The sequence below is a fragment of the Paramisgurnus dabryanus genome, chromosome 13 (genome assembly GCF_030506205.2).
Source record: "Paramisgurnus dabryanus chromosome 13, PD_genome_1.1, whole genome shotgun sequence".
Lineage (NCBI taxonomy): Eukaryota > Metazoa > Chordata > Actinopteri > Cypriniformes > Cobitidae > Paramisgurnus > Paramisgurnus dabryanus.
Genome location: NC_133349.1, coordinates 24,400,009 through 24,427,055, shown reverse-complemented (window position 1 = coordinate 24,427,055; position 27,047 = coordinate 24,400,009). Strand labels below are relative to the sequence as shown.

The 27,047-nt window shown below is 37.0% G+C and overlaps 3 protein-coding genes across 3 annotated transcripts; 1 reads left to right on the top strand and 2 right to left on the bottom strand.

Annotated features, from left to right (window-relative positions):
• Positions 1-7,212: 7,212 nt before the first annotated feature.
• them4 (thioesterase superfamily member 4) lies at positions 7,213-11,870 on the bottom strand. The gene is made up of 6 exons (XM_065270087.1): positions 11,356-11,870; positions 11,058-11,250; positions 9,054-9,216; positions 8,823-8,933; positions 8,574-8,698; positions 7,213-7,708 (listed from the first exon to the last, which is right to left on the bottom strand). The coding sequence occupies exons 1-6, from the start codon at positions 11,491-11,493 to the stop codon at positions 7,659-7,661; spliced, it is 780 nt and encodes a 259-aa protein (XP_065126159.1). The 5' UTR covers positions 11,494-11,870; the 3' UTR covers positions 7,213-7,658.
• A 4,066-nt stretch (positions 11,871-15,936) lies between these two features.
• LOC135751828 (uncharacterized) lies at positions 15,937-20,824 on the bottom strand. Its single transcript, XM_065270098.2, has 5 exons — positions 20,675-20,824; positions 19,698-19,995; positions 16,543-16,597; positions 16,299-16,416; positions 15,937-16,145 (listed from the first exon to the last, which is right to left on the bottom strand). Exons 1-5 carry the CDS (start codon positions 20,737-20,739, stop codon positions 16,118-16,120), a joined length of 564 nt encoding a protein of 187 aa, XP_065126170.1. The 5' UTR covers positions 20,740-20,824; the 3' UTR covers positions 15,937-16,117.
• A 135-nt stretch (positions 20,825-20,959) lies between these two features.
• On the top strand, positions 20,960-26,496 carry LOC135751827 (uncharacterized). The gene is made up of 4 exons (XM_065270096.1): positions 20,960-21,547; positions 21,860-21,914; positions 23,999-24,113; positions 25,269-26,496. Exons 1-4 carry the CDS (start codon positions 21,251-21,253, stop codon positions 25,690-25,692), a joined length of 891 nt encoding a protein of 296 aa, XP_065126168.1. The 5' UTR covers positions 20,960-21,250; the 3' UTR covers positions 25,693-26,496.
• The last annotated feature ends 551 nt before the right edge of the window (positions 26,497-27,047 follow it).

Genomic DNA, 27,047 nt, shown 5'->3' with positions numbered 1-27,047 from the left:
TTTATAAACAGCTGCTAAAAGTTGTTTATTTGTTTCTGTTAATTAACAACTTAACTTTATTGAAACATACAAAAATGTAACTAAAATTAAATATGTTTTGTCATAATAAAAGCAAAAATCCAAACGTCAAAGTAAATGTCAAGAGGTTTTGACTTGTTAAAAGTAAAATCTATCTCAGCAACTTTGAGAGAAAATGTCTCGGTCAGACAGAGGTTTGAACGATAACACCATGCATGGAAAATATCTCCCCACAGAGCTCCGCTTTAGCGTTTCCACAGAAGCCATCACGCAAAGCCCACTTGACCAGAGCACAGAGTTAGAGTCCCCCCACCTGACTGTGTCCTACATACATGACATATCTTTCACTCTCTGAGAAGTGTTTGAATGACATACCAATTTGCTAAAAATGCATATAATTCAAGGCTAATGAGATGATGTAGCTGAATATGTATGTTAAGCTGCAGCTGTTATTGTTCATGAATAGTGACAGAGCTTTATTCACATGAAGTCATTTAGCCCTGCATGATAGTATTGACAGAGAAGTTCAAAGTCTCCACATATGAATGTACACTCTTGTGATGTGGACAATGTGTCAATCATTACCGTAACTATGCGGTGTCAGTCAGTTGTCTTTACTGGAATATGAAAAAGTGTGGAACCAAATAGTTTTCAGAAACACAATATGGATACCCGCCTACCCTACTAATTTCTAGGGAGGTTCACAGCATATTATCAGACTGGACATTAGAGCTGATGGCTGCATGTACTCCTTGACTGCAGGCCACACAATTTCTTCGTGCTGAACCGATATACTGTCAAATAGGACAAAGATATGAACCAGAGCCCCCTATTTGTGCATTATCAAAACTCCCTTCCAAAAATCATGTCCGTCAAATTAATAGTGCCCTTATTAGGAGGAAAAATCACTTGCACGAAAACCCAGATCATTTAATAAAAATAATGCAGCCAGGTATGTAAGAATAAATAATAAAGTTTATCTCTCACATGTGCATTTCTGAAGACCTCATTCACAGGGCAAAGATAAAATATCAGCTTGATCAGTTGGTCACTGCTTACAAAAACAGACCAGCATTCTGACTCACTTGTAAACAGATATGCACATTTGTGCACAGCCCTGTGGTGATTCTGGGCTGTTTTAGCTTCATGTGCCACATACATAACCTACATTTATTGACATAAATAAAACTGCAAGTTAAAAAATAGGGGGAAACATTAACAGAAAAAGGCATAAATGTACATAAACTCACATAATAGGGTGAAAGGTATGTAAACGTGTATAGGCTGTAAAATGTAATGCTTTCAAAGTGATGAGCATAATGTTTTTGGCGTCAATGTAAATAAATTAGGCATAGATATATTATGCAGTAATAATTGTGTGACACAGCAGAAACTTGATACATGCTTAACTAGTATATCAGATGTGTGGTATCTGTATGCATAATAGAGGTACATGTAAGAGCCTATATGGATTTGTGCATAATATGTTGTAAGTCTGATTTTCATCATTGTATACATACATGAGGTGTGTATGTACAGCGCTGAACAAATTTATAAGACCACCTGTCTATTTGTTTTAAAGATCATCCAGCATCATGAAGTGCTTTAATGCACAATCTTTTTAAATTCTCAATGTTTCACTGTTATGAAAAGGAGTGAGGAATGTCAATTCATGTTTTATACTCAAAATTTGAGCACATTCAACTTCTCTCAGAAGTCAAACATGAATCAAGTGTAACATTTAACTATTAAAAATTGTTTTTACCATTAGGGATTGCAAGTAAATAGCTGTCATTGAGCATCTAAAATATAAAGTGCTTTACTCTTTTTTTCTGTCTTTCTTTAATGTAGTAAATACGAAAAATTGCGGCAGTAGGCTACTTTTAATGCTAAAGTATAATTATAAATAGTGATCGACCGATATGGATTTTTCAGTGCCGATGCCGATACCGATTTTTGTTTCATCAGCCTTAGCCGATGACCGATACAGGCTGCCGATTTTCTTGAGCCGATATTTGGAGCCGATACTGCTTTTGCTCACTTCATTTACATCATAAAAATGACACAAGGATGATGCCAAATGTTACAAGTCTCAATTTAAAAAAGTAACATTTATTGAACTTAAAAAAAACTATATTTAACAAATAGTAAAAACAGATGAGGGTGCTATGGAACCATGAACTGCACTCTCCACTATGATGAGGAACTATCAGCAAGGGATATTGATTTCTAGCACTTTACTACTACAAATATATATAGGGGTTGTTTCCCGGACAGGAATTATCTGAAACTAGGACTAGTTTAATTAGGAAATATAACTAGTTTTAACAAACATGCCTCACTAAAAACATTACTTGTGTCCATTTTGAGGCAAAACACAAGGCACTGATGTTTTTTAAGATATGTTCAAAAGAGATGTTATTAGTTTGGACAGTTCTTACATTTATTTTAGTCTAGGACTAGTCTAATCCCTGTCCGGGAAACTTCCCCATAGAGATGAGAAATAAAAATCCCCTTTGTCCAGCTACAGTATGATCAGCTGTGAGGCCGAGCTTTCAATGTTGTCATGGAAAGGTTGGTTGTTTTTAGTCACATGACCTGCAATCGCTCGCGGCTTCCAGCACTCTCTCTGTAATAATGCCTGGAAAAAATCGGCGAACATGGCAGCCACGTATCGGCCAATGCCGATACACATAAAGTGCACAAATACCGGCCCGATATATCGGCCGGCCAATATATCGGTCTATCCCTAATTATAAATATTTTTTTTTTGCTTTACTAAGTGCTTCACCATTTTCTGCATTTCTTTTCAAACAGTAAAAATCATGTATCACAACAGAGTGCTGCAGGGATGACGTATTTTTGTAGCCCAACCCCGGAAGTTGGCAGGACACCGGTTCCCTCCCGAGCATAGACATTATATACGTAGACGCGTCATAGATTGATGCTGCCTATTGGAGCTGACCTGACGTATCAGCATGGCCACCATCTTGGATGGGTCCCCAATGCGCCCCCCTGCATTAATTGCTACTGAGGGGGAACTCTTCTATAATCGTAACTCCCCGAATTTTTACCGGATTTTCACACGATTTGGTTACACGAAAGTAACATTAGTTACGATTAGATAATATTATAAATTGTAAAATAACCAAAATAATCCAATGTGATATGGTATAAATACTGTGACAGTTATTTCAACTGTAAGCTGCTTGTGCAGTGCATAATTATGGGCGTGGCCACTACGGCTGGGTATTGGCAAGGGCCTCACAATACGATACATATCACGATGCAAGGACCATGATGAAATGTATCACGGTACGATACAATACGTAACATGTTGCGATACATTGCAATACGTTTTCCTTTTTTTATTTAAAAAGAAAAAAAAAGAGCTGAATTTTTTTACTTTTATAAAGCTGCAGGCGTTTTAAAATGTTCTGCCATTTTCTCATTCCCGCTAACTTCTGATACATTGGCCGAATGGTCGTATATGACAGACAACTGGACAGCGACAACTGTAGCAGCGGCGGAGGAAGTCGTTTGATGCACACAGAGGGATTTGATAGGTTTTTAAAATACCAATAGCAGAAACTGAAATACGATACGAAAAATGATATATTTGCACAGCCCTAGTGGCCACTTGAGTGACGGTTGAATAGCCACTGCTGTCACTTGAGTCAAGAGGCGGGCGGTGGTTTAGCAAGCTGTCACCTCAGTTTCACCCATGTCCCCCCTCTTTACCCATTTTCGGTGTTCCGCAAGTGATGCGTGGTCGCATGTCCAAGGCAAGGACTGCCTACTATTGGCTTCAAAAAAGCTCTTCACAAACCTATGGGTGAAGTAACGGACACAACGTCCATATCAGTCTATGATTCCCTTGCTAAAAAGTCTATTATTTTTTCCCCATAAACATTATTGCAAAAAATAATCCCTGTGTTTAACAAAAGTTTATGACACTTACACTATGGGGCGGTTTCACAGACAGCATATAGATTAGTCCAGGACTAGGCCTTAGTTTTTTTGGGACATTTAAGAAGTTTTTACAAAGAAACCTTACAAAAAAACTATACTGGATTTTGAGACATGAACAATGACACTGATATATGTTAAGATATGTCAGTTTAAGGTGTTTTTAAATTAAGACAGCTCAAACATGCATTTTAGTCTGGGACTAGGATAAACCCTGTCCGCGAAACCACCCCTACATGTTTTAAATTGTCCAACAAGATCATCTTTACAGATGAACACAATTTCTTTTTTTATTTAAAGGGTACAGAGAATGAAAAAACATTTTTACTTTGTCTTTGTTGAATAATGGTAGTCTACCCACATTCACAAACATACAAAAAGTGCTAGACATGCTAAACATCTCAGTCTCATAGAAATTCCTCTTTTAGAAATGTCAGCCAGAAAACAGCCCAATCTGAAAAACTGATGCTTATGACATCACAGGCATCTAACTGCCCCTCCACTTTAAAATAATTGGCTAAATTTTTTGAGTGGCAGCAAAGTCAGCCAATCAGTAATGAGATTGCAAGTTAAGCCAGTAGGGGGAGCCAAATAGGTGCAAAACCCCTTGTTTAAAATCCCCCACCCTAATAGAGCTATCTGAGAGAGGTTTTTAGGAAGCTTCTAAGGCATTACAGACCCAAAACAAAAATTTTTGTCTACATGTCACATCACAGAACAAGGATAAATACTCCGTTCAATCATTCTATGTCACCTTTAAACTAGACTTCAAAAATCATAAAAGTTGTGTTGATCTGTGAAGATTAACTTCTTGGACTTACCATCGGTTTCACAGACATGGCTTAAGGCTAGTCCTAGAATAAAACACATATTTGAGCCGTCTCAACTGAAAAACCCTGCACGTACAGATCTTAAAAATTGCCAGTGCCATTGATTTGTCTCAAGATAAACATTAGTGATGTCTTTTTCTGAGGCATGTTTAAAAAAGATGCTTTAGGCCTGCCTATAAAGTAAAGCACTTTTTATAATGATCCTTTAGCATTAAAAGTACTACTGCGATTTAAGAGCTTACACATACCGCTGGATTAATCATTTGAAAAACAAACAAACAATCAAACAAACAAATTATTTTGGCAATCACCAATACTGTAAGTTTAGGACAGCTATGGCACACATCTTAAACTACGTAGCGGTCTAATAAATTTGTTAAGCATGGTATGTGTCCCCCTTCCCCTGGACTACTAGTCATTTGCCAAGTGGTGAAGGTTTATGCGCCTTCTGTTTGATCCTAATTAGATGAACTGAATCTCTAAAAACCCACTCAAACTACTGAGGAAAGAAAGGTAACTATCATGCCGGAGAGGTGTTTTTAGGTGGTTATAAAAAACACCTGTGGTAGCCTACTGTTGTAGTGGATGTTAAAATTGGCAGTCATAATATGTCCTAATACAGTGACTGTCACTGTGGCAATCAAGGTGATGATGGCAGTACCCAACTGTTACACAGGAAAATAGTCTGACATCACTTCCTGTTCTAATGGGACTCCCCCATATTGTAGGGTTAATTCGTGGCATTCATAATTTCAGATGCGTGACTCAAGGCAAAAACTTAAACACTTCATGACAATATTTCAAACATTTGGCTAACTTAAATAATTTTATTCAAATATCCTTACTTGTGTAAAGCGCTTGTTAACTTGGGTGACCCCTCTGGAAAATGTTTTGCTTCAAACACTGCTCTTCGTCTTATTCGCAAATGGTTTAAGCCATCTAAAAAAGACAAGCATTGTATCAGATTTCGGAGGTATATGTCCCCTACAAGACAGAAAATTGGACATTTATGACATTCATACTGTAGCCTATGACCCTTTAACTTTCTAAGCCCTGGGTTAATATGCCAAAAAGAAAACAATAATTTACCTGTGGTAGGCTTATATATATAAGCAACTGTTAGCTACAGTAGATATATTCCATAAATATGTGTAATGTAATAATATGTCTTATAAAACTGTTTTTACGTAAATAAAACCGCTGCAACCAACGATTATGTGTATCACTGCGCAACACCCTTAGCAACCACCCGTAACAACGTAAATGAAACTGATGCTGTTCACACTTGGTCAGGGACTATTTTTTTCAGCGGAAGCAAGGCTATGAGTAATTTTACTTTAGTAAAGTTGCGTTGATTCATACTTTTGCTTAACTATTTTTATTGTGTGGTAATAATCAATTCATAAAAGAAGTAAGGTACTCCAGGCTAGTGTTGTATTGAGATATAATCACTAAAGGTTGCAGACGCCGTTCAGCTTTGATTTATTCCACGATATAAATGTCTCTCGTACATTTTAAATGATTACAAATTAATAGTTTAATATAATATGACACTAACCATGAATTAGTCAAATATATGCTTGACGAGCATTCACTAAGTAATTTTTACAAATCTATCTACTGACATTATAAGTAACCGGAGACAGCATTTTTACTATATCATAAAGCATTGAAATATGCTGAGAAAAGTATAAGTATTGAGTTTTTTAACCTGGAAACCGCAGCTCTCGCTCACTTCTGTGTGGCGGCGACGTTGACACATCACAAAAGCGAACCAAAGCGTTCAATGCGGTAACTATGTATGTTAAGTATATAATTATACTAGTCGTATAAACTTAGCTTATCTCTGGGCTTCAACTTCAAGATCCATGGGCTGAAGGCCACAGCGACCTCATCTGGACAAGGAACGTAATTGCCATAGATAAAATGTATGCTTTGTATGTCACATTTTTCCTAACATTAAATTCAATAAGATATAACATTGCCATACGTTTTGAGAGCATGTTAAAAGTAACCATCATGGCACTTTATTTACAGCCCAAGTGATACCATCAAAAAAATAAACAAGGTTGGTCTATTTACACCAGTACAGAGATAACAAGCATTACTAGAGAGACTTTGAAACCATTATGCCCATAACGTAACATAATGTGTGTGCCATATAGTTTCTTTTCACATTAATAAAGCTTCATAATGAATGTTTTTAAAATACTGACAGTAGAAAAATCACAACCACGCAATTAATTTTATGCTTTATGTAAAATAATTCAGGAAGTTATAAATATGTTAGTACTCAGTCACATCCATATCACAACATTAAAGTCATTTAAAAGCACATGAGCTTCATAATGAATGTTTTTAAAATACTGACAGTAGAAAAATCACAACCACGCAATTAATTTTATGCTTTATGTAAAAGAATTCAGGAAGTTATAAATATGTTAGTACTCAGTCACATCCATATCACAACATTAAAGTCATTTAAAAGCACATTTTTTCATTTAAAACAAAATATGTAACATTTTAAACACAATATGCAATATATATATCACTGAGGTATTTTAACATAATGTGTTAATACTACAAAAAACATTGTTCAATACTTTATTTGTAAATATTAAAAAAGTACAGGACTAATATAATTTAAGCATCTAAAATGAGGCAGCCAGTTATAGTGAATAGATGAGCAGGTGCTCTGTTTATCTGTTAGATGTCTGCATTTCTGAAGACCTCATTCACAGAGCGGAGATAAGTTATCAGCTAAATCAGATGGTCACTGCACACACCTGCGCGTGCGTATACAGCTACGCACACAACCCTGTGGTGAATTCAGGGCTGCTTTTAGCTTCGTGCTCCAAATAAATGACCCACATTTATCGACACAAACAGAGCTGCAAGGAGAGAAACAGGGAAAAAGCGAGTGTTAGAAAAAAGACGACAGATCAAATTTATAAGATAAGTGTTCTACAAAGAGTTACGTTTGCAATGCATTTCCCCGAAACCTGCATGTGTGCATGTATAAATATCTATAATACAGAGAATTGCAAAATACTTAATATGGGGCCATGTAAGCTGAGGAACAGACACATTTAAAAAAAAAAAGAGTTAATATAATAATAACAGAAATTTGGTTTAGGTACCAAGAAATGTATTCCTTGTGATTTAACTTGCAGACGCAAGTATGTTCTGATTATGTCATAGGTCAAAGGAGGACATATGGGTCACATGTTGACAATGAAAACATGGCAGATGCAGTATGTCCAAATATGCATTTATTAATAGCACCAACACATACTTTATAGAACAGGGGACCTTTTTGTAAGATAAAACAGTCTGGAGGGCTACTTTTGGATATCTAGTAGATATTACTCAAACCTTTTTTGTTTTACTTGTTGATTTTATTTTATTTGTTGATATGTTTTATCATTGTTTAAAGTGTTAGCATACATAAAAGAAGCCAAGCTAAGATGTAATAAATATTAAAATTAAGGCTTATTATAGAATGTGCTTTGGAGGGCAACTTACAGACGCCTTGCGGGCAAACTGATGCCCGTGGGTACCATGTTAGAGAGTGCTAAAGGACATACTGTTTTACTGATAAAGCAGTGGGTACTTTATCTACTTCAGTACATATCATGATTTTGGATGCATTATCATAAATCTGAAAACAGCACAAAATTTCCAACACCCTATATAGTGCACTATACAGGATAAAGAAGTGAATTCAGACACAGTTTGTGTTTGTGTGTAATGTACCTGTGGCTTCAGTGTGAAGTTTGGATCCATCGCTGCTGGTCACTTTGCAAGTGAGAAAGGTTTTTCTGCCCTCTATTCTATCCAGAGCACTCTGGATTAAAACCACGCTGCCCAGAGAAACTGGACTATATAGGGAAACAGAGTTTGACAGGAATGACCAATCTTTAAAACTACTGTAAACAGCAAGACTAATAAAACAAAACACTTTCTTCTGTACTGAGAAAATGTATAAGTGAAACATTAGGTTACCTGCGGTAGTCCATATTTAGGTAGGCCGTCATAACAGGTCCTGACAGGTAGCCAGCAAGTGTACCTGTCACTGTGTCAATCATAGTGGCTATGGCTCCTCCGTGTACATAACTGCCACACAGGAAAAAAATGTCTGGCATCAGTTCTGGTTCAAAGAAATAGCATGGGAGCTAAGATCCACTGTGGCACTGATATCAACAGTGGCATCAACATAAAACACTGTTTGCTCACCCAGGTGCCCCTTCCAGTAAATGTCCTGCCTGAAACACACAGACACAGGTCTTCTCCTCCTTATTAATAAACTTCACATATTCAAATCCTGCACCGTGCTCTTTAAAACTTCTCGTGAAAAGTCGAGCTTTGGCCTGGACCAGTTTGCTGAGGTGTGCACCCCCTACCAAACAGAAACAAAGGGACTTTTAAATATCATAAAAATCTGCCTTCTCCATGTTTAAATGCTATAATTGGGTGCCCACTGCTTTTTTCAACCTAGAAAATGTAAAAATTATCAACACAGAAACTTAGTTTTGGTAAATCATTCGCTGCAAGCATGTGAAAAAATAGGTAATTGAAATTTGGCTCCCCTTGTGATGTCAGAAGAGGATAATACCGCCCCTTAATCTGCACTATCCAACCACAGCACTGCCATTTAGTGCAGAGATCAGCTCATTTTAAAGGACACACCCAAAAACGGCACATTTTTGCTTGCACCTACAAAGTGACAATTTTAACATGCTATTATAAATTATCTGTGGGGTATTTTTAGGCTAAAACTTTACATATGTACTCTGGGGACACCAACGATTTATTTGACATCCTAAAAAAGTCTTGTGAAATATCCCCTTTAACATTAACTTTTACACTTGAATAACACTTATGTACAACAACAACAAAAAAAAAGGGTATATATTTTTTTTACCAAGACAGGACTTCCAGAGCACCCATATTGACCATTGCATCATAGACATAATATATGTAGACACCTCATGACGTGCTGGAATGTAGTCTAGCGTCGCCGCCATATTGGTTTAGTCTCCTCACTCTACGCTAGCACCAGAGTCAATTGCAGTCAATGGAGAGCGAGCAACTATGCCCATACTTTGTGCAGCTTACGGTTGCAATAACCGATGCAGTATTGATACCAGATCGCATGGAATTACCTTTCACAAATAAGATTGAACAATAATTTCTTATTTTACCATTTATATTATTTATCATCATAACTAATGTTACTTACGTGTAGTGGTCGACTGATATGGTTTTTTTTTATGGCCGACATCGACATATAGAAAGCTGTATGGCTGATATAATACAAATGTTATTACAGTAAATAAAAGAAAAACAAAATTGGTGAAACTAAAAAATATTTGTTATGCATAACATTTATAAATAGGCTATACCCTTTTTAAATACTTATTTACAAGACATAATTAATGTGGATCTGACATCTTACGGTACTGTTTGAGTAAGTGTGTTAAACTTGTGTGGTGTTGTGTTTAACAAAACATAACGTCATGTTAAAAAGTGAATAATAATTGGTCATTTTACTGTCTGTCAGACTTTGGCTTTACATTGAGTGACACTGAGTGTCTTTTCATTACAAACAACACATTTAAGTAATTTAAAGTTTAAAAGATTTATCCAAAAATATATTCAAATATCTACCAATATATCGGCTTATATGCAATATATTGTCATATAATTTCTTATGTGTAACTAAACCAAGTGAGAAACCAATAATAATTTGGGGAGTTATGATTATTGTAGTTGGGGATACACCTTCCTCAGTGGAAATAAATGCAGGGGGGCGCATTGGGGACCCATCCAAGATGGCAGCCACGCTAATACGTCAGCTTGAATAGACAGCATCAGTCTATGAGGCGTCTACGTATATAATGTCTATGGCTGCATGGTCCTGTATCCATACCTATGTCCCAATTTAAATATTATCATTACCAAATAGAGGTCAAAATTAGATTTAGTATGTCCCATCTCTGTTAGTACTCACTATTCTTCAGTAACAAAAACAGCACATAGTTTTAGGGCAATGGACGAATTGGATGCAGGTGAAGTAATAGCAGTGCTTAATCTTGTTATAGCCAAGATCTTTGTTAGCACCTGATCGTTGAACAAACAAGTCTGAGATCACTTCCTATTTAAAAGACATAAGAGTACTGACTATCAAAATAATTAACTTATAACGGTGGTATGAAGCAGACGTCACAAATCACTAACCTGTGGCATGTTTAATGGAGCGGTTGTAGCTGGGTACCTTCCGCCAAGGTCCTCTCTTTTTATCACCATTTCCAGTCTCTTTCTCACACAGTGAATTATAATGGTCATAAATTCTCTGCATCTCTGGACTCCACGATGAGTTTGGCTGACTGTAGTCACGGGACGTTGCTGAGAACGGCCACAACGACATCATCTGGACAAATAGGAACATTGCAGTTTTGATATGTTGTTATATACCCAGTTTCAATACATTCCTTACCAAATAATACATATACGTATTCAATACCGAAACCCATACCGAGATAGGAGAGGTGGTTTGGAATGAGGATTGCAGGTGCCGGTGGGTCTCTTTTGAAAGAAGCTGGTTAGGATTAAATCCATTATACATTGGATGGCCGTGAAGGTGACCAAGTCTTCTTGCTATGTGTCCTAACATGACGATGACCGTATCGAAAAGCCACAGCCCCAGATGTGTAATGTTCTTCTAGAAAGCACGGTAAAAGTGTAAACTATTCTTCGCTATATATAACTACTATATATAAATAGGGCTTAATTTAAGACACGGTTAACTGATGACATTTTACCGGCTACTAGATAAACCCACATGCTGTCTGACAAGCGTTATTGTACGATACTTTTCAGTCCCATTAAACGTATAAAACTGAAAACGTATCTACATACGATCGTCAACCTGATATATAATAAAGTCAAAGTATTAATAAAACAATGACGCGATAACAATATACAACGCTAAACTAAAGGTGAACATTCCGTACTGTACTAGCTAAACTGGCGTACTCTGTATGACTTGGATGAACGTCATCACTGATTGGTCAATTCATGCATGCGGCGTGAAAACGCATGTCATTTTAATCACGTGATAGCAGTACGCGCTCCTGATTGGTGGATTCAGGGATTACCGGAACCGGTTTGCTGGTTGTCACAGCAACATTCGCGTAACTTTAAAGAGTTTACATGTATTTGATGCGCAATGTTTTGTCGGGACCTGCAACGTTCAAACAGCAAACATGTGCAGAGAGAAAGGGACAGAATAAGGGTAGAGATTCAAGACTTTTATTTGTCACATACACATTTATATGCATATACAATCACCTGTAATAATGTACGGCCGTTTCTTAATCCGAAGACTTCAGCATTCGGAGGTCTCACATGTAGGCTGCCTACGTCATCAAGACTTTCTTATTTCAAAAAATAAACAATTATAAAGTTGATTGTTATTCTTAGTTTATCGTAAATTGTTGTAATACGCTTATTACTTGCAAATGTAATGCTCAGTTAACTGAAATAAACCAGGCTTGATGACGTATGCAGTCTGCATATGAGACCTCCGCAGGCTGCAGCCCTCGGATTGAGAAACGGCCAAAGAAATGTTATGTATCTATTCTTCGTTGATGTTAATATGTGTTTGTTCATATGTTTACTGTTGTAAATATCTTGTCTTTTTTCTAACAGAAAGATGAAGAGATTAATAACAGAATTGCTGAGTTGGACAGGTGTGGTTAAAGCTTTGCAATGTTTGCTATCCCCCTATGTGTTATTGACTTTCCATAATACTGAATGGTATTGACATTACATACAGTGCAATATACACTGTTATGCACATTACCTGTCATATTTAATAAATAGTCCTGACTCCTGAGATTAGCATAATACACAATTCTCAATCTCAAATAGTAAAAATATACATTGGGTGCAAAAAAAAGAGACCATACACTGTGAAACAAAATCATTGACAACTTGACTTAAAGGGGACATTTCACAAGACTTTTTAAAGTCTATTTTGGCATGTTAAAATTGCCACTTTGTAGGTGTGAGCAAAAATGTGCCTTTTTTTGGGTGTTCTTTAAATGCAAATTAGCTGATCTCTGCATTAAATGGCAGTGCCGTGGTTGATAGGGCAGATTGAGGGGTGGTATTATTATAATAAGATCCCCTTCTGACATCACAAGGGGAGCCAATGACCTATTTTTTCACATGCTTACAGAAAATGATTTACCAAAACTAAATTACCGGGTTGATCTTTATACATTTTTTATGTTGATAGAAGCACTGGGGACCCAATTATAGCACTTAAACATGGAAAAAGTCTGGATTTTATGACATGTTTCCTTTAAACAAGTAATTTCAACTTTCTTGACTAGTGAGGAGTTGGCAAAAATTAAACAAATAAAGTTGAATTGGCTTAAGTTATTAATTTATAACAACTTCTAACTGTTAAAAAAAAGTAATCTTTAGTGCCGTGCACTAAAACTGTTTTTCTTGTACCAGAATCAGGAGTGTGATGCTAAAAGCTGAATTTGAGGGTCTTGCCTTGACTGGCTATGATAAAGCTCTGAGTCACAGAGAGAGGGTCCAAGAGAAAGAGATGGAGTTGTGGAAAACCTCTCTTACTCAGGTCAGTAGATGTACAGGTGAAAATATTTTCTCTGTGTATATGAAGATGTAAGCATTAATTAGATATAAGTAAAACTGATGTGTGGTTAAACAGGATGGTTTGTACATCTCTTTCCTGTTGAGCATGCATGTTTGCTGTGGAAATAAGTAGTTGTAATAGCAAAGTATCGTCAGTAGGGGATAGTACAGTATAATGATGCAAGCATGATTTTGTTACACACACAGTACAGTTGTGAAATCTTAGATTAGGCTATCTTGGAAATTTAGGGGTCTCACAGAAACCAAACTTAGCTCTGTTTACATGTTTTCAGCCTCATCAATATGTTGAAACAGGATTTTGTTTTTGTCTCAGCTATACCAAGAAAAACACGAGTTGCTGTTGACACAGTAAACATCATTATCTTAGTTCCCTTTTTGATCAATCATTATTAAAGGGAGTTAAAGAGAACTCTTGCGAAGACCTCAGATATGGACAAATGCTGTTCATGTCCTTGTTGAAGCTCCAAGACTAAAGGATTCATATTTATCTTTGTTAATACTAATACTGTACCATTGTTCATGTTATTTCATTCTGCAACTAGTATTGACGGATAGAAATTTCTAATTTCAAAAATATATTTTAATAAAAAAAGATTTTATACGTTAGTAAATGCGCAGTAAGATTAATAAATAATGTTGAATTTGGTCATTGATGATAATGTTGTTAATTGTTAGTTCATGGTAGCTAATGCATTCATTAATATTAACAAATACCACCTTATTGTGAAATGTTAACAATTTTATTTGGGAGAAATGTTGTTAGTAGTTCACAGGACAAAACAATAATTAATAACTAATACATTCCGAGAAATTGGAAATATTTATAATCATTTTGGAGTGGTCTCTTAGTTCTCCCAAAAAAGAAAATTATGTCATCATTTACTCACTCTCACGTTGTTACAAACCCGCATAAATGTCTTTGTTCAGATGAACACGGAGAAAGATATTTTGAGGAATGTCTGTAACCAAACTGATCATGACCCCCATTCACTTCCATATAAAAAAAATAATACTTTGGAAGGGAATGGGGCTTATGAACAGTTTAAAACAATTTTCAAAATATCTTTCGTGTTTATCAGAACAAAGAAATGTATACTCATTTCTAACAACATGAGAGTGAGTAAATATTTTTTGTCAACTATCCCTTAAATTTCATCCAAAGCTTGTCTATGGGGATAAAATATTTACATTAAGTTTGACTATTGATTATGATTTTAAGATATTGCTTACACATCGGATTATTGGAAAAAACGATATTTTAATGTAAAGCAATATTTGTGTCAGATCAACCACTAATTCACTGTGTACACAAAAGTTGCATTATGGGCCACGCCTGCTAAGCAGATGTCTCTCCACTTTTTGTGTTGTATTTACTTTAAAGGGAGAGGGATTCAAATGTGACTTTGCCTTGTAAATGTTGTTGCTGTTGATGTCAGCAGGAAAAGGTCGTTATAAACATGTATGATGTTTTACAGGTACGGAGGGAGGCTTTACGCAGGTTACTGGAGCACGAAAGACAGCTGCACATCAGAGAACTGAATCAAATTGGCTTGGCCATTTATCAACAAAGAACATAACACTGTGTTAAACATCTTAATCTTTATCTGTCAGTGCTCTAAAGCTATACATTTGTTTAACTACCATCGTTAATTTTTTATGAATTCCACATTCTGGAATTACAGGTTTGCCAGTTTTGCTGTTTGCAGGTTTATTTGATCCGTGTGTTCTCTTGGAAAAGAGGAGAGCAAACAATGTGGAAAACAGGGCTGGTCTGTGTGTCCTTTTATGACAATACAGAACATAAAATAACCTTAATAAGTTCATTGGTAAATATGTAAGCCCCAATTATCCATGGATCCTTCTGATGTTAGTTGCATTCAGCAACTTTAGCAAAAAGATTAAACTGTGTTTTTATTCAACTTAAAGAGACCCATTTCTGAGTGAATAGGAATTAACAAATTATTATTAATTCTTATAAACCTAAGGGCAGACAGAATTGTAAAATACTCCCTTAGGACTGAACAGGGACCCATTTAACATGTACACATAAATAACTTGTAAATCACTATTATAATCCCCCAAATAATAATTTAATTAAAGTCTCTTGATGTATTTTTTGTTTTATGTTATGAAAGGACTAAGGTTGTTTTATTTCTGTAAACAGAATGTGCCTATTTTCCAAGACATTTACACAGATAATTATCTACAGAAACTTGAAAATAAGCCTCTGGCGATTCATTGTTCATGTGAAGTTATGTAAAGAGTCAATATCAGTAAGCATAGTGTGTGTTTGCCTATTATAAGCAGATGGTCTAGGAAATTAATACAACTGAATTTGAATAGAACAAAGAAATAGAAAGTAGGCAAAGCATAACACTTATCCTGAATTGTTGGGTTTTGCAACCTGCCCAAGTTAACTTGACAATTAAAAAAAGACTTATTTATTATTTTGGTTCACATTTATTTTGTGCATAAAGAACATCTATATCATAGTTTATGAAATACCATTTTAATAATAACGTAAAACAATGGTTGTGAAAACAAACTATACACCGTTATTAGATCATTTATCCAGAGCCATCCATTGGTCCATTTAGAAAGCTCCTTCACTGTTTCCCAGCTGTGCATAATATCCTGTAAAGAGACACGGTACAGACTCAATATAAAAATGACGAAATTATAACATTTCTAGAAAGTGTAAAACATCTAGACCAATTTTTTTTTATTCATATACTGAATTATGCTTTTACTGTTTTCAAATGCAGACAACACTGGCAAAGTTCATACCTTGCTTCATCCACCTTCAAATCCACAAATTTACAAATCTTCATATCTCGATCTAGAATATTCTGTTTCAAACCCTCGATCTCAATCTCAGCTTTCTTCCTTTCAGCTTCCTGATCCACTGGAGAAAAACAAGTTTGACAAAACTGATGACATTGACCACTGTAACACCCACAAACTTTCTGACATTGATGTAGAGTACCATACAGAAGCACTAAATAAGCCTGACATGTAGAATCTCATTTACCTTTTATTTTCTGTACTGCATCGCTTGCCTCTGCTTTTTGCTTTTCTAATTTATCCTAGATAAGGGAAAGAAAAACAGAGATAGAAGAACCACAATCTCAATTATCAAGGATTTAAGGTTCAGATTTTATCAGCAAATACAATTGACAAAATTGAAATAAGTAAAATATCCACTTCTCGTAAAACAATATTGTTTTGAGTTCTTTATGTTTTAACAATCAAAAAAATAAATAAACAGACCCAGGACAACGTGTAATGCAGGTAGGATCTGTTTAACTGAAATATGCACTCTGACAACTATAGGAGTAGTCATATCTTCAGGTCCCTAACCCTAACTAGTTGGAATACTTATTTTACATTCTTCACTTTCGTGTGCATTAAGCTGGAACTATAAGTCCAGGTTTTACCCATATGTGAGGGTCATGTGCGTAAATTGCGTCGTCAGAATAGTATATGCGCACAGGTGAATTTTTGTACGCGTAGGTTGTGTATGCGCGTACTGGAGAATGCAGTTGCATTTTGGCGCAATGCGCATACGTCGAACGTCTGCGTATAAGTGTATAAAAAGCACAGTTAATTTGACTCATACATGTGCGCTGATGTTCGACGCATGCTCATTGTGACAACTTGCAATATCTCTTGTGGTTAAAGGCAGAGTGCACGATTTCTGTAAAACGCTTTGGAAAAGGGAGTCAGGCCGACTACCAAAACACACTGGTAGCCAATAAGAAGTTAAGGGCGTGTCTACTAATCAACATCGTTGCCTGGGTTGTGTGTGTGTGGGGCGGGTCTATCAAAAAAGGTCCAGATTCTATTGTTTAGGTTATTTCAAATGTCAACAATGGCTTTCAGAGATCATGGACCCTGCCTTTAAGTCTGCATCCAAAATCTTTATAATGTTGTCTTTGGAGGCATTCGAAGGTATGAAGGCGCAAGTCACGTCCAAATCCAATGTTGGGTTTACTTTCTGAGATACCTTCATCGTCTTGTCCCACAATGCTATGCGTTGGTGTGCGCAGGGAATGTGATTGGATGAGCCAGGTTGAGTTGAAAAAAAATGACGTACAAGAAAGTGGCTGTAGCACAATTTAGTGTGGATTTGGTTATATTTTCACTTTTTACACCTTTTAATTACATTTCTAGCGAGAAATTTGTATTGTAGCTAGGGATGCTTAACGATTAATCACGATTAATCCTTAGCAGAATAAAAGTTTTTGTTTACATCATTTATGTGTGTGAACTGTGAATAATAACTTTGTATAAATAAATGTACACACATGCATGTATATTTTTTAGAAATGTTTACATGTGTATATACACATTTGTATATTTATGTATAATTTATATTATATATAAATACTTAATATATAATTTTTTTTCTTAAAATTATACATGAATGTGTTCATATTTATATATATACATATTTATTATACACAGTTTACACACATATGTGATGTAAACAAAAACTTTTATTCTGCTAACAATTAATCGCGATTAATTGTTTAGCATCCCTAATTGTAGCCGGGCTCTGTTTATATTTCAAACAGAATTCCATTACGCTGCCTATGAAGTCTGTCCGAATGCGTTTCTCAGTGTTGCCGTCATTGCCTCATGAGGTAGCAAGGCAACACGTCAGCTGCCTTATGCTGCGTTCCAGGCAGGTTTTTAAACCCGTGAGTTACGACTTCAAAACCACGACTCACGACCTTATGCGTTCCAGGCAGCCTGTAACTCGTGTTTTTACATCCTTCTACCAGTGAAAGTGCACTGGAACGGCAGTCAAACCCGTGACTTCCCACCCGTGAACTCGTACTAGATCAATGTACTCCCAGTTCAGAGTCGTGAGTTGTGGTTTTGAAGTCGTGAGTTACGGGTTACAGGTTGCCTGGAACGCAGCATTAGTTTTCGGACTAAGCAGTAGATACTACATACTGCTGTACACGCATGCATGACATACGCATACAATGTACGCGGGGTTTCAAAAATTGCACTCTTCTGATGACGTCATGTGCACTGTACACGAACTGGTGCGTATGCATAAAAAAATTGACCATACTTAGGCCTTTACAAAGACCTATAATTTCACCCCTAAAAATGAAAATTCTGTCATCACTTTCTTATCCTCAAATTGTTCTAAACCTGTATAAATACTCCCCTTGGTTACTTTCAATGGCAGGGGACTATTTTTGGGCAGTGCGTAATATCACTACGCCTCCTGCCGCCATGGTACATCAGCAAAGTCCTTGATTATAACGGCAGAATGAGAGTATAGTTCCAAGCCATATCTGCCTAGAAAATCGCAACTTTTAATTTTCTGTCAGTCTTAGTACATGATGTATAACTACAGAAGAGTAACGTTTTAAATAGGAAAAATATTGAAACTCTTTGGGGTTTTTGCCCGATGCTAATGGTCTAATCAGATTCAATGGATTATGCTAAGCTATGCTAAAAGTGCTAGCGCCAGACCCGGAGATCAGCTGAATGGATTCCAAAACAGTTAAAATCAAATGTTTAACTCTAGGGGAGCTGGAAAAGAGCATATTTTCAAAAAAAGTGGAATGTCCCTTTAAAGTTTCTATATTTAAACATCTGGGTTCATTCTTCATCAAGAGAAAAGGTTTAACATATTTCGATACAGACATGCTAACATTGTAAATGCCGCAAAACTAGAAATACAAGATTTTAAACAGCTGTTGCACAAGGAGCAACCGCAATCAACACCCAACACATTTATTCTAGTAAAACTGTTTACATATGTTGCTTCATACAAACACAACCTTTGGATCCACATTTCCTGTAGCAGAAAGAACAAGTCTACCTGTTCACACCTCAATATGACAGACAGACATACATGAACCATATTAACTCATTCTGTATTTGACATACAAATATGCTGTGCAAATATTGTAATCCTTTATTTCCTATAACTGAGGAAGGATCATAGATTTGGCAAATGGCAAACGCACCAATCGTGTGCAAATGTTATAACAAGAAGCCAATAAGGATCCATGGCTACTTCTTAAAATTTCTACCGTATTTGCAAGCCCATGTGTCAATGGGCTTTGTATTAACATTATGTTACAACTTGAAGGTGCAGTCAGAAAATAACAATTCATCAAAAGTAAAATGGGATCAAACTAAGATCTTCGACACTACCTTGTCAGCTTTGCAGGTGTTCGTATCCTTATCCAACTGAGCAATGGCTTTCTTATTTTCATCCCTCTGTTTTTTAAGCTGATCCTTTTGTGTATTTACAGGTGAAATCTTTTTATTCATCTCTTCCACTTGCAGTTTGGTGCTCATGATCCCATCCTCCTTTAGCTTCACCTGGTCAGTAGAAACGGCGATGCGGGTTTTCATGTTTCGGATGTTGATTTCTTGTTGTACGGCCTGGTAGATTATAACCACCAGCGCACATACGGCCAAGAAAATCATTGCGGATAAGGCTCTCATCCTGAGGAAACAGAGGAGAGCTAAAACAAAGAAAGGGTTCCTCTGGGAAAGTATAAATTGCTGTATCTCTTTCTCCCTGAAGACACTATCAGACGGTTCTCATGGCAGCTGCTTGTACGCCATTGGTTGACACAGATGTAACTGCCACTCTTTCTATAAAGGTATACTGTGAACCAGTCACAGGTAACCTTGCCTGACCAGTACAACTGGATGTCTGGGTGTGTGTGTGTGTGTGTGTGTGTGTTTGAGAGCGAGAGAGAGAGAGAGAGAGAGAGAGAGAGAGAGAGAGAGAGAGAGAGAGAGAGAGAGAGAGAGAGAGAGAGAGAGAGAGAGAGAGAGCTCAACACTTCCTTGAAACTGTTACTGGTGTGATCTATGACCAACAACACCATATCTACTTTCTCCACCCACCTGTCCTATATTAAGGAAGTATGAACATTAAAGAAAACATTAAATTCCAGCAAATTGTAGGCTTTGTTGTCCATTTAAAAAAGTTATTTCCTCATATTTCTCAATTACAATCCTGGGATATTCAATGCCTTAGGGTGTGGCATAATTTGCAGCAAAATCTGGCATAGGTTGTTCAACAGGATGGACCAGGATACACGTAGCCTATTTGCATGACTTAACAAACTCATTATCAACCTCCAAATCGTCAAACAAACGCCTTAAGTGCTCACCTGCCACACTGAGGTTTCCATGCTCTACTGTGAAGCTCTTTTGACGTCAAAATTATATTGTCCATATTTACACACGTTAAATGTTCAAATATAGTGACATCTTCCGGGTTTCGTTACAAAAAAACACGTGTACACCGCATGCTTTAGGTCATGGCAGCTGGCGTCTATGCATATGGTGAAACGCACCAATAAAAAACGGTGGGCGGGGCATCGCACAGGTGCGCCGTGCAACCTGTTGCGTTCTCATCTTTACTTTCAAGCGCAAGGAATTTGCTGGCCGTTTTAAGGAAGTGCGAATTATATTAGGAATATTTAAATACATTTTCAGTTGTATCAGTGTAATTCAATTAACGTAGAAAAACAAAAGTTTTATCGACAGTCTTTGCTAATATTATAGATAATACAAACAATTAATTTAGTCTTTAACAATGCCAGAGCGCTCGTCTTGTGGGAGGGGCTAAAATCTACGACAGGTAACTTTTACAAAAGATTTACCTGCACGCACTGAGAGACGTACGCAGGCGCGTGACAGAGATCGATTTTTAATCTAGTTTAGCTTCTCTGTCGACCTCGATTATGAAGTTTCCGGCCTTGCTGTTGGGGTTCGCTCTGGTCTGTTGTTTGGGTATCGCTGGCTTCATCCACAACAAACGTAAGCACGAGATTCATCTGAATAAACAGGCTTCCTTTCTAGACATTAAATTCAGAGTGACCAGAGACGTATTGGGAGAGTACCAAGAACAGCTGACCCAATCCACTTCACTGCTGGAAAAGACTAAGAAAGATGTGGAAGATATGACTAAAGAGGTGTCTGACACCAAGACCTTATTAGAGACGAAAAAGAGTGAATTAGAAACCTGTAATACAGACAAGGTGAGTGGAGATTTTTAATAAACTGTAACTGGAAGTCAATAGTTTCCTGGCTGAGCATTGGTCTGAAACCTACACTCAAAAATGCTATTAATGTGTATTTGAGAGTCTGTTTATTGCTTCATTGTGTTATTTATATACTACAGCTGTCACATTGTCTGGTTTTGCTCAATTGAGTTTTTGACACGTGTCTCTCCGCCTTATGTTAATGTTCATCCTATTTACATTCTTCCCTTTCTCCTGGTTTTGTAACACAAACTTTGTAACAACTACATGAATGGCAAGTTAACACCTGACTTTTCATTTGTTTTCTAGAAGCGAATTACACTTGAGGGCAATGTTGCAAAGTCAGAGAAAACAAGTGTCCAGAGTGAGTTTTTATCTGTCTTGGTTTTTAAGCTCCTATTTAACAGTTATGAGGGTGAATATCTGGGGAAAAGGTCGCTTCTGAAATTCCCTAAACACTGACCAGAACCAGCTAGGCAAGGTTTGTTTTTACATAAACCTACAGGCCTGTTTGTTAGTGTATTAGGCCATGGCTGGAACAAAACTCAAGACCAGGATTGGCTAAACCTGGCATTGTATCAGATAATCCAGGTTTAACGCTAACTGTAAACCCAATGAAAACATTCTGCTGCCCTGTGGTAACAAATGAAAGCCAATCCACCTTACACTGTAAAAAAAAATACAGCATAAAGTTAAAAAAACTTGGTTTCAAGTTGTGACTTGTAATAAGTTGACATAACTTATAAAAAGAAGTTGAAATTGTTTAACTTAATTTATTATGTTAAACTGTTGATTTGGTGTCATTTTTATAGTGTATGTTGTAAAAAAATTGTTGCACTTACATTTTTAAGTTAAATCAACTTGAATTTACAATTAATTTCAACTTTCTTGACCAGTGTGGACTGGAGTTAAATGGTAAATGGACTGCATTTATATAGACCCTTTACAGCCCACTTGATCAAATAGCCTGCGCACGCATTTTGGCAACGGAAATGGTGTTGTTTCCCAGTGGTTCTAACGTGTTAGCAACTCAGAAAGTTTATCAAAATGGTTTCCCAGCATCAAAACGTCTGGTAGTTGCGTTTGGTTGCACTAATATAATATACTAATATACGTATATATGTATCTGGCAAATTTTTATTTGGCCATCTTTTAACGTCTTCTATCCACTATAGTACACGGATCTGGTAGCTGTGTTTAAAATGTTAATAATTTAACTTTTTAAAATAACTTTCCCTGTTTGTGTTGCTTCACATCTGATTCTTTCTGTGCTTCCATTGCCAATATGCGCGCGCATACGTTGCCACGTCATCATGTGTACAAACAGTAAAAGGGTCTATAGCGCTTTTAACAGGCCTATGGCCATCCAAAGCACTTTACACGTTGCCTCGCATTCACCCATTCACTCACACATTCATACGCCAATGGTTGTGTCAACCATGCAAGGCGCCATCCAGCTTGTTGGGAGCATCTGGGCTTAGGTGTCTTGGTCAGGGGGGATTGAACCACCAACCTTCTGGTTTGTAGACAACCTTCATGAACCATTGAGCCACTGCCCCTGAGTTGCTAAAATTATAAAATTAAGTTAAATTAGCTTAAGTTATTTTAACTTAATTTTTTATAATTTATAGCAACTCCTTGCTAGTCAAGAAAGTTGAAATTAATTGTAAATTCAAGTTGATTAAAATTAAAAATTGCAACAAGGATTTTTTACAGTGTAGGCATTGTAATTGAAGGTTAAAGGGATAGTTCACCCAAAAATTTAAAGTGTGTCATAATTTATTCACCCTCATGTTGTTTTAAACCTGTATGAGTTTCTTTATGACGTTGAAGACAAAAATAGATATTTTGATAAATAATGGTAAGCAAACAATGGTCCGTACCCATTGACTTTTATAGTAGGAAACACAAATACAATAGAAGTGAATGAGTACTGTCACTGTGTGCTTAGCATCATTAAACTTATCTTTTGTCTTCAACTCATACAGGTTTAAATCAACATGAGGGTGAATAAATGATGACAGAATTTTCATTTTTAGGTGAACTATTCCTAGAACAATGCATATCTTTATTTATCAAGGATTGTAATTGTACTTTGTACAATATAAATTCAATTACAAAAGGCAGTTAGCAGGTCATGGGTTAGATTCCCAGAAAACACATACACTGATAAAACACATAGCTTGAATGCACTGTAAGTCACTTTGGATAAAGCATTTGTCAAATACATAAATATAATGTAATGTGCTGTGCTACGCATTTAAATTCGTATGTAAGCTTTTCAACAACAAACTGTAGTTGTATGCAACACACACTTACTTTACCGTGTGTTTGTTTTATGCTCTCTCTACAAGGGAATCTTTGAAATATCAGGTTTCTGTAAAATTGAAAATTCCTAGCCTGTTGTGTCAATAAAAAATTATCTTTCAATCTGTTTTCTCTTCACAGGTGAGATATTCAGGGAAAAGGTCCGTTGGTCAGATGAAGTAGGCTTTCTGAAAAAGGAATTAGAAGGACGTAGCAAACTTTGCAAATTCATCGACATGTTCTCTGAAGAGGCGAGGTGAGTGAAACCACAGAACAGAAAGATTTTGTATGGATGTCTCATCTCACTGAATAGGCTTTATGCCCAGCTGCACTACTTCCTGAACTTCAGCCAGCTCCTTGTTTCCTGTCTGCCATTATTGGACAAACTGATAAATCCAGGTGTGCCTGACTTCAGTTGTCACAAAAACAATAATCAGACACACCCTGGATTAATCAGTTTGTCCAATAATGGCAGACAGGAAACAAGGAGCTGGCTGAAGTTCAGGAAGTAGTGCAGCTAGGCATAAAGCCTGTTGCCCGTCAAAATGGCTCAATGGGTAGCAGTGTTGCCTCACAGCAATAAGGTCCCCAATAAGTTTTTGCATGTTCTCCCTGTGTCAGCGTTGGTTTACTCCGGTTTCCTCCCACATGGCAAAAACATGCTGGCTAGGTGAATTGGAAATTTCCAACTGCCCCTCCCCTAACCTGTGTACGAATTAACCAGTTCACGCCATGAATATAGCCATATATGCTAGAACGGCGTTTAGAATAAATAAACAAACAGAAAATTGACATACAAGCTCAGATATCCGCAGTATGTGTGGATTGTGTTACAGTCACAGATTGTGAACTCAGATTCTGATATAATGTCACTTTGGATAAAAATGCATAAAAAGATGAGTACTGAGATTAAAGATTAAAGCTCTGTATATGTTTTCTGTATATTATCTAAAGCTTTTGAATCAAATTTTGCAGTTACAGTAAGCTGCTTATTCTTAAAGCAAATTTTAAAAGTTGTTATTTGCTATTGTTTTGGTGAAGCAATAATAGCTACAGTATAATACAGGGGTGAAGAGGAATTATATGGCGCTTTTCCATTGCATAGTACCCCACGGTTTGGTCAGCTCACCTCACTTTGGCTTGGTTAGCTTTTACATCTAGTTTAGTGACACTTTGGAGTGGGAGAGATTATAGGCGTGTCGTTATATTTGCGCTGCCTACTTGGAACCCAGACCGAGGTGGTACTAAAAAAACTATCGGGTACTACATACTGCACCCAGTGGAAAAGCTCCCAAAAGTAAACTGACCCAAAACAAACTGTGGGGTACTATGCAATGGAAAAGCGCCAATAAACAACAGGTTGAATTCCAGATTTTCCACAGTTGCATAACAATATTCCTCTATTTCAAAGGTCATTGTGTGGCATAGTTGGTGAGCCACCCAAACCCGAGGCACCAAAAGCCGAACAGCCTAAACCCGAGGCACCGAAAGTCGAAGAGCCTAAACCCGAGGCACCGAAAGCCGAACAGCCTCAACCCGAGGCACCGAAAGCCGAACAGCCTCAACCCGAGGCACCGAAAGCCGAACAGCCTCAACCCGAGGCACCGAAAGCCGAACAGCCTCAACCCGAGGCACCGAAAGCCGAACAGCCTCAACCAGAGGCACCGAAAGCCGAACAGCCTCAACCAGAAGCACCGAAAGCCGAACAGCCTCAACCAGAGGCACCGAAAGCCGAACAACCCAACCCCGAGCAAGCAAAAGTTGAACAGCCTAAACCTGAGGAACCAAAAGTTGAACAGCCTAAACCTGAGGAACCACACGTAGATGCATTATAAAAAAAAACCAAGTGTAGCTGCATGCGAAAGGGAAGGACAGAGAAAAAACTATGCAAACAACTGGTGGAGAATTTGTGAATTGTAAGACTATCTAAACCTGAACATCTTGTCTGGGTTGATCTCCAGCATTCCAGGTTACACGCTTGTACACTCACACAGATGCCTGAAGGCTGGACTGACATCATCACATCCATTTTACTGCATGCTGTGTGTCACATCCATGCTCTGTTTTTCCCCCAAAAAATGTATGTGGTGAGGGATTTGGGATGATATAGGTGGCTTGTTTATCTACATTACCACCTCACCATGAAATATCTGTTCAAGCATTACTCTACACTGTCTATTTTTATTGAAGTTTTTTACAGTCATCTTTCTCATCTCAATCTTTCTTCTATTCTGCCTGGGTCATTATAATAATATTGTATTTTGTGATTGTGTATGTGTGTCATTATGACCCTCCCTCGGGCTCTTCCGCTCCATCATGCAGACTCATGTTAGTATCGACCAATGGAAAACATCTGACCTTCTCGCTGTCACTCCTCATCATCCTCACTCTGTTTCCCTGGTTACCATAATTATGGTGTCCAGCTAGTTTAACTAGTCATGACCTTCAGCATGACATGACAGTTGCTAACGGTGTACAATGTGGTAGTTTTAGTTGTATGTTATGAAGAGTACTGTGATGTTTAGAGTGGAAATAAAAACACGTTGGATAGGTGGATGCTTTTTTATTTATTCTTTCTGTAAATGGAGATTTCATTGGATTGATAGACATGCACATTAAAATGCTGTTTTAAAATGGCATATCCTTGATTGTATTTCTGCATTTGTGAAAAATATTTGAAGTATTTTAACAATGTGTGACACTGCCTGTGAAAACCCAGCTCAAGTCATTTTTTGTCATTTATAAATCACATAATGTAAAGAACATATAGAAAATATAAACATGTCAAAGATGTGAAATCAGTAAATGTAATTAAACTTTAAATCTCATATTTATTATTTAGATGAGACATTAATCTGAATGTCAATTATGTAAACACACCATTTTTAGTTTAGTTTTTAGTTTAATCATAATTAAGATAAACCTTTCTGTTGGATGTCTGTTAGGGTTTTTTGGTTTAGTTTTAGTAAATCACTCTACATAAATGACCATATCTGAATCAATTCTGCTCCCATTGTGTGTCTTTTTTGGCTCTATTTTTCTATCCTGCTTTTACTCTCGCCCTGTTTCTCTCTCTCATCCCGGCTCTTAGGCTCACAATTAGGTGAAACAATTAGTGTCTCTCTTCCGCCTGATTATCTTCAGAAGGTCACTGCATGGGGACTGGACAACAGAGGGAGGGGCAAAAAAA